At 35.6% G+C, this 14,168-nt stretch overlaps 1 protein-coding gene across 4 annotated transcripts in view; it reads left to right on the forward strand.

Annotated features, from left to right (window-relative positions):
• Positions 1 to 14,168, forward strand: part of LOC143244182 (T-box transcription factor TBX3-like) — a 51,311-nt gene that overhangs the window by 22,285 nt on the left and 14,858 nt on the right. For all 4 annotated transcript variants that reach the window (XR_013024939.1, XM_076488408.1, XM_076488407.1 and 1 more), the window contains exon 3: positions 12,592 to 12,738. Coding sequence is in view for 3 of the 4 variants with exons in the window: in XM_076488408.1 (XP_076344523.1) it covers positions 12,592 to 12,738 (147 nt within the window). In the remaining variant the exon portion in view is untranslated. The remainder of the gene's footprint in view (positions 1 to 12,591; positions 12,739 to 14,168) is intronic.

Consider the following 14,168-nt stretch of genomic DNA (forward strand, 5'->3'; position numbering starts at 1 on the left):
TTTAGATGGTAGTAGAAACATTACCCTTGTTGGTACTTCTTTAGATGGTAGTAGAAACATTCTCCTTGTTTGTTGGTACTTCTTTAGACGGTAGTAGAAACATTACCCTTGTTTGTTGGTACTTCTTTAGACGGTAGTAGAAACATTACCCTTGTTGGTACTACTTTAGACGGTAGTAGAAACATTACCCTTGTTGGTACTACTTTACATGGTAGTAGAAACATTACCATTGTTGGTACTACTTTAGATGGTAGTAGAAACATTACCCTTGTTTGTTGGTACTTCTTTAGACGGTAGTAGAAACATTACCCTTGTCGGTACCTCTTTAGACGGTAGTAGAAACATTACCCTTGTTTGTTGGTAAATCTTTAGATGGTAGTAGAAACATTCCCCTTGTTGGTACTTCTTTAGATGGTAGTAGAAACATTCTCCTTGTCGGTACTCCTTTACATGGTAGTAGAAACATTACCATTGTTGGTACTACTTTAGATGGTAGTAGAAACATTACCCTTGTTTGTTGGTACTTCTTTAGATGGTAGTAGAAACATTACCCTTGTCGGTACTACTTTAGACGGTAGTAGAAACATTACCCTTGTTGGTACTATTTTAGATGGTAGTAGAAACATTACCCTTGTTGGTACTACTTCAGATGGTAGTAGAAACATTACCTTTGTTTGTTGGTACTTCTTTACATTATAGTAGAAACATTGCCCTTGTCGGTACTCCTTTACATGGTCGTAGAAACATTACCATTGTTGGTACTATTTTAGATGGTACTAGAAACATTACCCTTGTTTGTTGGTACTTCTTAAATGTACCATTAGTTTAAATGGTACTATATGATAGTAGAAACATTACCCTTGTCTGTACATCTTTAGACGGTAGTAGAAACATTACCCTTGTTTGTTGGTAAATCTTTAGATGGTAGTAGAAACATTACCCTTGTTTGTTGGTACTTCTTTAGATGGTAGTAGAAACATTCCCCTTGTGTGTTGGTACTTCTTTAGATGGTAGTAGAAACATTCCCCTTGTGTGTTGGAACTACTTTAGATGGTGGTAGAAACATTACCCTTGTTTGTTGGTACTTCTTTACATGGTAGTAGAAACATTACCATTGTTGGTACTCCTTTACATGGTAGTAGAAACATTATCCTTGTTAGTACTACTTTAGATGGTAGTAGAAACATTACCCTTGTTGGTACTAGTTTAGATGGTAGTAGAAACATTACCCTTGTTGGTACTTCTTTAGATGGTAGTAGAAACATTACCCTTGTTTGTTGGTACTTCTTTAGATGGTAGTAGAAACATTCCCCTTTTTGGAACTACTTTAGATGGTAGTAGAAACATTACCATTGTTGGTACTATTTTAGATGGTACTAGAAACATTACCCTTGTTTGTTGGTACTTCTTTAGATGGTAGTAGAAACATTCCCCTTGTTGGAACTACTTTAGATGGTAGTAGAAACATTACCATTGTTGGTACTATTTTAGATGGTACTAGAAACATTACCCTTGTTTGTTGGTACTTCTTAAATGTACCATTAGTTTAAATGGTACTATATGATAGTAGAAACATTACCCTTGTCTGTATATCTTTAGATGGTAGTAGAAACATTACCCTTGTTTGTTGGTAAATCTTTAGATGGTAGTAGAAACATTACCCTTGTTGGTACTACTTTAGATGGTAGTAGAAACATTACCCTTGTTGGTACTTCTTTAGATGGTAGTAGAAACATTACCCTTGTTTGTTGGTACTTCTTTAGATGGTAGTAGAAACATTCCCCTTGTTGGAACTACTTTAGATGGTAGTAGAAACATTACCATTGTTGGTACTATTTTAGATGGTACTAGAAACATTACCCTTGTTTGTTGGTACTTCTTTAGATGGTAGTAGAAACATTACCCTTGTTTGTTGGTACTTCTTTAGATGGTAGTAGAAACATTACCCTTGTTTGTTGGTACTTCTTTAGATGGTAGTAGAAACATTCCCCTTGTTGGAACTACTTTAGATGGTAGTAGAAACATTACCATTGTTGGTACTATTTTAGATGGTACTAGAAACATTACCCTTGTTTGTGGGTACTTCTTAAATGTACCATTAGTTTAAATGGTACTATATGATAGTAGAAACATTACCCTTGTCTGTATATCTTTAGACGGTAGTAGAAACATTACCCTTGTTTGTTGGTAAATCTTTAGATGGTAGTAGAAACATTACCCTTGTTGGTACTTCTTTAGATGGTAGTAGAAACATTACCCTTGTTGGTACTTCTTTAGATGGTAGTAGAAACATTCTCCTTGTTTGTTGGTACTTCTTTAGACGGTAGTAGAAACATTACCCTTGTTTGTTGGTACTTCTTTAGACGGTAGTAGAAACATTACCCTTGTTTGTTGGTAAATCTTTAGATGGTAGTAGAAACATTACCCTTGTTGGTACTACTTTAGACGGTAGTAGAAACATTACCCTTGTTGGTACTACTTTAGACGGTAGTAGAAACATTACTATAAATTCTTGTATATATTTTATTTACGCACCAGTTGTTTTATCTAGGCGGTTTCATTTTGGGCTTGCTTTACCAATCAGATTACTTTGTAAGACAGTGTTTAGAATATTAGATATTCCAATGACTCATCGCCAGATCACACTGTTTAAATGGGCCCCAGTAATCGTAACCGATATGTTATGTTACGACAATGTTTTTCATATAATAGTTTGTTTGTTTGGTGTTGAACGTAAAAACTATATCTCCAGTTCTCACTACGTGTATCGAAACCCGTTTTTCATCGTTTTAAGCTTACAAATCTCCCACGATCTACCACAAATCTAAGACCGAAATGTGGCCTTCTTACTTGTCCCGACGATCTGAATCAAGTATGTTTTATTTATTTGTTTAGCTTTATAATTGTATTTTAAAATATTCTAGTTCAACGCGTTTCAATATTTTCAATCTTCCCCTGGTGGTTCAACGATACGTCTGTAGATTCGTAATGCTAAAAATTGGCTTTAGATACCAATGATGGGCACAACACAGATAGCTCATTGTATAATTTTGGGCTTAACAACAAAACAAGCACAAACTGAATTGCTATTGATACCTAATATAACGAGCGAGATGCTCGAGATTTGTTTCGTGCACTCTTGATTTTTCAAATCGAAATTCCACCTGGGTTTTTAGGGTTAAGATTTAGGATGTACCCAGACAGACTATACAATCAATTATATATTTCTAATCAGTTCGGGATGTATTTATATTGTAAGTACCTCCAATATCCGTTATGGCTATCCGTTAACGAATCTGTTTACCCATATAAAATAAACGTTTGGTACATGTTCGTTATATAACATGAAGTTCTATGAACGCTGTATCCCTTTCTTAGATATCTATATTTTGGAACCGGCGACCTGGATTCGAATCCTTGCGTTCAGCAAAATATTTCCCGAGCTATAAGTTACGTTAAAAGAGTGACAGTTAATTCCTTATCGCGAATGGCTGGTTGTAGGTTCCTGTTGATTGGTCGTTTTACCTCCGATTAACAGCATAAAACTAGAAACGACAACTATAACTTTGGCATAAATGCTGCATATCAGTATAATATGTTTGAACGCTCTGCCCAGTTGAGCTTGCCGCTTCGTAATGACGAGAAACCCACTTCAAGTAAAAGTGTATCTCAAGATGGCTGGTATGGGTATTAACACTTTTATTAAAATAAAGTACAAAACAACGTTTTGACCTTCTTAGGTCGTCTTCATTTTATTTGGAATTTGCCGGGTGCCTGTAAGTTTGGCTGCGCTATTTTTATGTGATCTGTGTGTGAGTTTGTATTTATTATGTTTTATAGCAGAACTGTAACACGACAAAAGTACGTTTGGAAGGGGTGATATAAATGATTTCCTGACTGTACTACAAAATAATATATATATATAATAAAATAAAAAACGGTTAAAATAGGAGGACACCTTACATATTCAGAAATAGACACTGATAACATTGTTAATAAAATTCCACTTACCCTGATTGTTAAGATGGAGTTCGTGTAATTTTATGTAATCCGTTTGTGAGTAATATTATTACTTTTTACTTTCCTCACTCACCCATTCTCTGGTGAGACAGACATGTCTGCCGATTCTGATCCCATGGTGCATAAAAGAGGTTTAAATATGGAGGTTAAGGTATGATATAAAAACTTGATCGTTACTATCGCGAACTCTGGTGGACCTCTAGGGGTCTACAGATCATAGGTTAAGGAAGGTGAAGTTATATAAAAAGAATTATTAAACGAATTGACAGAGTAGACGAGTTCGTTTATTTCAATGAAATCTACAAGGTCCAATAAACTGGTCAGTTTATTTCAACAGAATGTACAAGGCCCAGTAAGTGAGTTTGTTTATTTTGGAGAAATATACCGGGTCCAATAAGCATTTTTTTTTCTTCCAATTGAAATACAGAGTCTTAAAATTCCTATTAGAATACCGCATACCTAACTAACTACATTTTTATATGTGTGGTTCACATGCAAGCAGTGAAACAGGGGTGAAAAATGATAACCATTTCAGATCACCAAGATTCAGGGTAATATCTGAGCAATACACAAACAGCTAATATTAAACTTTCTATTGTGTTCACCGCTGGAATAGAATTCTGGGTTTTAACGGCATAAGTAAGTAAAGTTACCGCTGACAGCTGATATGAAGTGCAGGATAAAGGACAATAGAGTTCTGGTTACCGTGAAAGCAAGACTTGTACTTTCGAATCCAATGTTGATATTAAATGAGTCCCCGTATAAAGAACAATGGTGATGCTGAAACAGGGTTAAAATTATTTGATTCATTTAAACATAAATCAAATAAGCGTTATACAGTATATGTAATACACCAGGTCTATCTTATACAGTATATGTAATACACCAGGTCTATCTTATACAGTATATGTAATACACCAGGTCTATCTAAAGTTGTACTTGAAAAATGATGTTGCACATTTACATCTTCCCCCACTTTCCCGTGGTTCAGCGGTAGTTTTAGGGACTTACTACGCTAAGATCCGGGATTCGATTCCCCGCTGTGGACACAGCAGATAGCTCAGTTTGGCTTTATTTTAAAATAAATAAGCAAAACATCACTTAACCTCCTGGTAGTTCAGTGCTAAATCTGAAGACTTATACTGCTTAAAACATGACTTTGATACCTGTGATGGGCACAGTACAGACAGTCCATTGTGTAGCTTTGTGCTCAACTACAAGCAAACAAAGGACAGTTTAATATTTTATTTTTATTTTTTGTTTCACACTTACACGTACAGAGAGCTATATATGCAGATAGATGTTTGTAATATTGAACTTCAAACACCCATCAGCAATTCTTAGTCTGGGCTACTCTTATAGAACACCGCTGGCCTTAACACATGAAGCTCATTTTTGCGGCAACGGATAGCGAACCACAGATTTTTAGATCCACAGTTTGGGTACACCAGACTCTGCATGACTTGAGGATACGTGAAGAGTAGTGTGAAAAAAAAAAAGGCGAAGGAAAAGTGATAGCAGTTATGTACGGTTTTAGGTACTACAGTTATGAAAAATACTAAAATAAAAGAATTCATGATAGCAGTCTTATCATTTCGAATATATCTGCTTCAACAGACTATTTCAGCTTGCCTATCTGTATCTCTAGAATTATGTACGAGGTGAAGCTCTGACGAACTTAATATGTCTGATTTATTGTTTTTGTTTTCAGCTTTTGCAAATATCTGTTTGGTAATGAAGAGAGAGATACATAGTGAAACAGCTAAATTGATAGCGAGTTTGTCATTCTTACTTTCAACTTGTTGCTTGTGTCTGGAAGTGTCGTTTGATTCTATTTTGGGCTCGGCATGGCCAGGTGGTTAAGGCACTCGACTCGTAATCTGAGGGTCGCGGGTTCGAATTCCCGTTACATCAAACATGCTCACCCTTTCAGCCGTGGGGGCGTTATAAAGTTACGGCCAATCTCACTATTCGTTGGTAAAAGAGTAGCCCAAGAGTTGGCGGTGGGTGGTGATGACTAGCTGTCTTACCTCTAGTCTTACACTACTGAATAAGGATGGCTAGCGCAGATAGCCCTCGTGTAGTTTTGCGCGAAATTCAAAACAAAACAAATACTGATTCTAATTTAAATAAGTTGTTAAACATTAAATATCGTAAAGACCGGTGAGTCGTGTTAGTTAGATGTTTTACTGTTCCATAGTCTTTGGTTTTCCATGCTTGTGAACTCGCTTGGACTAAAGATAAAGAGTAGAGGAAAACCACAGAGAACGACATAAAGAGCAACCAGTTTGTTTCCTAAAACAATAAGAGTGCAAACTTTATAAGAGAATAACTTTATTTCGCTAGTTGTGTTTCAACTCGCTGTTACGTAAGTCTAATGTCGTGATAAAATGTTCCAGGTGTCACAAACCCAGCAAACTTTTGTCTTTTGATACTTTTCGTGCCGGATGTTTTTAACATGATAACACAGTTATTACATGTAGTGCGTCCTGTAGTTGGACAAACATGATGGAATGTCGTTTCTATTGTTTTTGTTTCTGCAACATCCCTCTAGCGGCTCAGTCTCTCACAATGGCCATTTCTTCTTTTTTTTTTTTCAACCTGTTTTCCTGCCTCACAAGTTGTTTACCAGTTTCGTGACGTCATTTTATGATCGAAACACCGACAGTTTAATCTGTAAAGTTGTCAAAACTATTTCAGCAGTTGACCACGAGGAGAGATTATTAACTCACCACCTGCCACCATCACCACATTTATTTCACCTGACCATGTTGTTACACTTATTTCATCAACTTTATCAAATAATGTAATCATAGCTTGGAGACTAGCCGCAGATTCCATACAAATACATTTAACTATACTCCTTAAAAATACAGTAAGGACAATGGTTGGAAATAAATCAACTAAACCGTCTAGGCCTCTGTTTAAGCAGCTGTCTACATTAGTTATTAAGACGATGATAAATTAAGGGTCTTATGAATTACCCAGGAAAAGAACAACAGTTGAGCTTAAATCTTGATGACGAGAAACCCACTTGAAATAAAAAAGGATCTTCGTTAACTTGAAGATGACCTAGGAAGGTCGAAACTTTGTTATCTGCTTATCAGTGAAAGTGTTAGTTAATGCCCGTACTAACCGTACTGAGGTACAGCTGGGCTGAGTCCTTGGCAGTTTGTGTGTGCGAAACGTTTTAATACACTTCCAGAACAAACATGTATAATTAATAAACTATAATAATTAAAAAATACAATCTGTAACAGTATTTTATTGATTTGAATTAAAAACAGATGAATAAGTAAGTGGATATATACATATATAATTATGTTTAAAATGACTAATAACTATAATATTTTGGTGGAAGAAACATATTTTTTTTATAAATAATTAAGTAATTGCCAAATCACTTTAATCAGTTCTGTTGTCAAGTAAATATATTCAACTAACTATATTAAGTTTATTTTTTATTTCATGTTTTAATGTATGAAATATCTACGTTTATATGTAGTTATACTGAAACCTTCCACAACATATAGAAGTAAGCCCTCATATGGGGGGTAATGTCCAATTAATCTTATTTTTGTATTAATAATTTATAATAGTCGAATAAATGATTTCATTTTATTTTCAATGTTGTTAGCTTTATTATATCTATTTTATCACATTATTATGGATTAAGTTTGTTACACTTTTTCTTCAAATCACTTATTTAAATTGGTTGCCCATCAGGTCACGTAACTACATCTTTGCGTCATATCACATAGTTATCTTATGATACATCTTTGTAATATTACCACAACTTGCTTGTTTGATATCAGACCACATAGTTACGTATCATCATATCCTTTAGTTACATCTGTGCTACAAAGACAGCCATAAGCCCACATCCTTAACCTTCCCACCAGGGAATTCTTAATAATGTGGAAACGATATACATGTCTTCTCCAACTAACATAAAGAGCCTTAAGCCTAATCATGATAATATCACGTGGATATATAAAAACTTACCACGCGTATTTTTCATGCGTGAAAGATCACTTAAACATCATGCTCACTAATATATTCCAAAGAACCAAGTGGCTTAGGTGACTGTGACGCTGCGACTATAACGTTTCAAAGAAGTAATGACTATAATGCTTTAAAAAGTTATGTGAATCCAACTATTCAAAGAACAAAGTGATTGTAATGCTTAAATTAAAAAGTGTTCGAGCTAACTTTGGTTAGTCATAACTGATTTAGCCCGGCATGGCCAGGTGGTTAAGGCACTTGACTCGCGATCTGAGGGTCATGGTTTCGAATCCCTGTCACACCAAACATGCTCGCCCTTTCAGCCGTGGGGTGTTATAATGTACGGTCAATCCCACTATTCGTTCGTAAAAGAGTAGCCCAAGTGTTGGTGGTGGGTGTTGTTGACTAGCTGCCTTCTCTCTAGTCTTACACTGTTAAATTGGGGACGGTTAGCGCAGATAATCGTCGTTTATCTTTGCGCGAAATTCAAAATAAAACCAAACAATAACTGATTTAAATCAATTACGCAGACCCTGGAGAGATATATACATGTATTTCATCTGATTGGCTATAATTTTGGGTATATAAAAAAGTAAAATAATATACGTTTTCTTAGCAATCTAAATAACCGAATAATTGGATAATAAAAACATGTTTATTATATTAACCATTCTTTTCTCTTTCGGTGTAACGTTGAACATGTTGAAATACTTTAATCACAGTACTTCATAAAACTCGACTGACGCGTGTTCATGTCTAAACTCTGTGTTGTGTAATTAGAGACGGGTGATGTCTAGTTCAGGAGCTCTTTTTAATAAAAATCTCAACGTCTTTCATGACACTGCTATACAGGTATCGTAAAACACTTCTGTGGATTTGATCAGATCTCAAATATTGTAACATTACTTTCTTTATGTGAGACTGGCGAATGGAGGTTGAGACTGATAGACGATGCATCTCCACTGCAATGCGAGTCCTACATCTCTAGTCACCTCCGACACTTAGGGCACATTTTATATCCCACATTATAGCTTGTACCCTGAGATCCTTTCAATTGGTGCAACGTTTTTTATTTTTGTTTCGGCTTGTTTCTGGTTATAACGAATTAAATTGGTATGTGTGTGTGTGTGTGTGTGTGTGTGTATTCAATAAGGCACTTAAAATGGATTAAACTGATGTATGTATATCACACAGAATTAGTGTGACTGTTTTTAAAAACAAGGTTTATTTTCATTCTTCAGACAAGATAATTCTAATAGTGAATATACCACTACAACGAACCGTAATGTGAACAATAAAATACATTAACTAACTATATACCATTAGCGTGAACCACACCATTAACTTCAACGGTCAGTTCTATTAAGACGAACCATGTGTCACTAACATGAACCATAAATACTGTTAACATGAATTATATCCTTACCGTCAACAATAAATACTGTTAGCGCGAAATACATATCACTAATATGAACCATATATTATTAACGTGAACAACAAATAGCGTTAACAGGCACGACCATGTGCCATTGATGCGAGCCATGAATTCTGTTAACATGAACTATATACTACAAACCACAACAATACACACTGTATCACGTACGTGAACATAAAATACTGGTAGATGTAACAAGAACCATATTAATACTGCCACATGTAACAAGGTTCTGACAGTTTTACATACAGTTGTTTTGAGGGACACAGTTACTGTGAATAAACAACAGTATCTTGGCAACTGGTCTTTGTCTTGATCTGTTTGTTTGTTTTGAATTTCGCGCGAAGCTACACGAGGTCTATCTGCATTAGCCGTCCTTAATTTAGCAGTGTAAGACTAGAGGGAAGGCAGCTAGTGGTCGCCAACTCTTGGGCTACTCATTTATCAACGAATATTGGGATTGACAGTCACATTATGTCCCCCGCTGGGACAGCGGTAAGTCAACGGATTTACAGCGCTAAAATCAGGGGTTCGATTCCTCTCCATGTGGCTTTGCTATAAGAAAAACACACACACACACACGCACGTCACATTATAACGCCATCACGACTGAAAGGATGGGCATGTTTGATGTGACAGGAATTCAAACCCCCGTTCCTCAGATTACGAGTCGAGCGCCCTAACCACCTGGTCATACTGGGCCCATCTTTATTTGTCCACTAGAGCCCAGGAACGCGTAAGTATATATATATATATTTACGTGAACTGCTCACGTAAATATACATACTATGCAATACAATAATATATCTGCATACTTCTGCTTTATTGTTTTTATTTTACTATTTTGTTTGTTATTGATTCGACAGAAAGGTCAGATTATTGCTGGATATACACAGATGTTACCATATAGGTGGCAGACTGATAATTATTGGGAAGGTATTGTGTGAAGTGGTTTCGCTTACTTAGTCACAGAATAGTTTATATATATGTATACACACACACACGCACACATTTTATTGATCTTTCGGATAACTGCTTATGTCTTTCTTGTCCGTCTGTCCACTTGCTAAAACTATATCATCAAGACAAGCTTTAACTTTTGTCTTGTGTTCATCACTTGATCGACACTTTCCAAATTTTTGTTTGTGAACAAACGATTCTAAGACATTTTCTGCATTTGAAAACTGAGGAACAGTTGTTATATACGTGTTTTAAGGTTGAGGAACGGTGGTTATTTATGTGTTTTAAGGTTGATATACAATTGTTATTTGCATGTTTTAAGGTTGAAAAACAGTTGTTATTTGCATGTTTTAAGGTTGAGGAACAGTTGTTTTATATGTTGTTTTAGGCCACGGAACAGTTATCATTTATACGTTTTAAGATTGAGGAGCGGTTGTCATTTCTGTGTTTTAATGTTGAGGAACAGTTGCCATTTCTGTGTTTTAAAGTTGAGTAACAGTTGTTATTTGTGGCTTTTAAGGTTGAGTAACAGTTGTTATTTAGGTGTTTTAATGTTGAGGAAAAGTTATTTGTGTGTTTTAAGATTGAGGCTAAGGAGCTTCTGTTATATTAGGAGAGGGATACTTTAGAACTCCATTTTGTTTTGAATAAAATCATGATTCAGACGCCTGATGAAGCCAGTAGAGGAAGATGGATCCTCAGTTATCATTGAACTATCTTGATGGAGGTTTTATCTTGTAATAATGGTCTAAGACGGACATCTGGCGTTAGACAGATGCACATATTAAGAACGGTCTTTGCAACCAAAACATTTCTACTGCGATCAGTATTAAATTCAGGATGCATACAGAAGGAATTCTCCTGGAAAGTGTTAACTATTTTGTTTTGTTTTTAATTAAAGTATTTTCAATTTTGTCGAATTTTAATTTTTATTCACTCTCTCCGGGTGGTTTATTTGTTTGTTTGTAATGAAGCACAAAGCTACATAATGGGCTACCCTGTTTGTAGCGATGTAAGTCACTAGGGGGTCTATCTAGGTAAAAAGGTCTAGATTCAGCTCGGACTGGGATGCTAAATCGAACATCGTTTTAACGTTTCTTTTAGGGATAACGAACATATGTTTTGGGATGTTATTTGATTTTCCTAGCTAGCTGTCTTGTTCTTCACCTACGTTGTTTAATTGATGGAATATCTTCAACATATTTGAGAGGTGTTACCACGGACATTTTCACTTTACAACGGCATCTTTTAGCACTTTTCCTGACAAATGATATAATTGTAATTTTATTGTGTCAATAGCTCGACGGTAGATTGATTTAATGTTTAGGATTCTGTTTGTGGAAAATATTATTCATTTCGAGTGATAACAGTCTCAGTTTTTGAACTTATTTTTCAAGATGTTGGTTTTTCTTTGTCTCTATGTTTGTCTCTCTCTCATATATACATGTAATATGAAGAGGTTTTAAAATATAGAAACATATACTTCTCATCCAGTCTTTTCTAAAGCTATAATATTTTAATGGTGTTATCTAAGTACGTGTTTTTTTAGTAAAAACTAGAATAGAATAAACTAACGAATAAATGATATTTACAAATATCATATCTAAACAGTGACGTATATAGGGTTGAGTGGACTCAGGTCCTTGCTTTCCTGGTCCCAAAGTGCCCTTGTTTGTCTGTCACAAAAAATTTAAACAATTACGAAAAAAGGTTCGTCTCATCCTAAACCTTGCTGACTGTGAGTTATTAGGAAAGGAAAAATAATTTGTTAAATAAATGGAACACAGGGCCTTTACAGTAAAAATAAATTATAATAATTGTTAATGCATCGTTTAATTTTAGGTCATATAAGTATTTATAAGACAAATTGAATTGAAGAAAACAATGACAACAGATGTGTTTCCTTCTTGTGATTTTTGTTTACCATATGTGTACCAGAAACAACCCACAATTCCCATAGTTTTCTCTGTCTACCCCCCCCCCCCGAAAAAGGCTTACCTTACAACGTTTCAAAAGTGGACTTTTTGTTAATCATCCTCACAGTCTTCTCAGAAAAAAAGACTTGTCTTACGATGTTTGAAAACTGGACTTTTGTTAGCGATTCCTTGACATGTTTGTGTCTCCTTTCCATTACTGGATCTAGATATATTCGATTTTTTTCTTCTTATTAGACGATCCTCAACTCCATGCACAAGTACCAACCCAGGTTCCATCTTGTAAGGGCAAACGATATCCTTAAGCTGCCGTACAGTACGTTTCGAACTTACGTATTTGAAGAGACTCAGTTTATTGCTGTGACCGCCTATCAGAATGAGAAGGTAAGCGAACTTTACTACATTAACACATTTCGCACTCTCAGTGTTTGTATTTTTTGAAATGCATTACGCTCCTGCTATGACTGGTAAGAATCACTCTTTCGATTCATTTGTTTTTGTTGTACCAAAATGATTTTTCGTCCATAAAATTTCCGACAACCGAAACCAATCCGTCAGTATTTGAGAACATTACAGCGACGGTGAACTTAACACTTTTTTAACGCATTTATTTATCATCTCATTACTTCCTTAAATACGACTCTAAATTAAAGCTTTAGTTATTTTTAATTCTAAGCTGAAATAATTATGTTGATTATTTATACGACAGTTCACATATTTGTAAAGAGAAGCGCTATCTGGTAGAAATGTGGTTCAAAAGCGAAACAGTATGGTAGTATAGATCTGGTTATTGTTTAAGAGTGGACGTGCTAATTAATTATAAGGAACAGATAAGGTATGTAAATGTTTACTTGTTACCTATATTCAAATAAAATAAAATCGATATCCTGTCGCAAAGTATGATTCTAAAACGATAGCCATCAATTAGTTACTAAGATGAAACGTGGTCGTTGCGTTGGTTTTAGAAAAGAGCTTTCTTCTCGTTGTTTCAGAAAAACGTGAAAAATAAATTCAACTGTTTTGTTATTGTTGTTGTTGTCTTTATCTTTCAACTTTAAAGACCTTGTTTTATTTTGCGGTTAAGAGTAATCTCTGCCTTATCATAACTCTTATTACTGTAGACAAGAGAATCCGTAACGTCTCTAGCGCACGCCTTATGGCGCCAAATCAGCTCTTCCATACAACGCGCTTCTGTCGAACCCGAGTCAGTGTGTAGTTTCTGACGAATTTTTGGTTTGCTTTTATGTACCAAAATAAGCGCTCTTGTTCACAGAACAGTAGCTTATATTACCTAAAATGCGTGTGACAAGCGTTATTTAGTAAATACCGTTTACTTTTTTACAGCCACAACTGGTTCTCTGCTTCGACAGCCGCGGGGAATTAAACCCCGGATTTTAGAGTTGTAAGTCCGGAAACTTATCCCTGACCCACCGGTGGACCGTGACCACCATCAAGTACGAAATATACTACGTTAAACAATATCTTAGAACCATGTATAGAAGGACCGAACAATATCTTACAGTTTGAAGGGTTAAAAACGTGACTTGTTTCCCTGTGAAAAGTTTATTGAAACAAATGTACATCTAAGATGTAGTTTGTTTTCTGGTTTTCTTATTTACTGCATTGATTTGTTTGGTTTCTTCTGAGTTTCGTGCAAAGCTACACGAGGGCTATCTGCGCTAGCCGTCTCTAATTTAGCGGTGTAAGACTAGAGGGAAGGCAGCTAGTCATCATCACCCACCGCCAACTCTTGGGCTACTCTTTTACCAACGAATAGTGGGATTGACCGTCACATTATGACGCCACCACGGTTG

The sequence above is a fragment of the Tachypleus tridentatus genome, chromosome 2, assembly GCF_004210375.1.
Source record: "Tachypleus tridentatus isolate NWPU-2018 chromosome 2, ASM421037v1, whole genome shotgun sequence".
NCBI classification, from domain to species: Eukaryota; Metazoa; Arthropoda; class Merostomata; order Xiphosura; family Limulidae; genus Tachypleus; species Tachypleus tridentatus.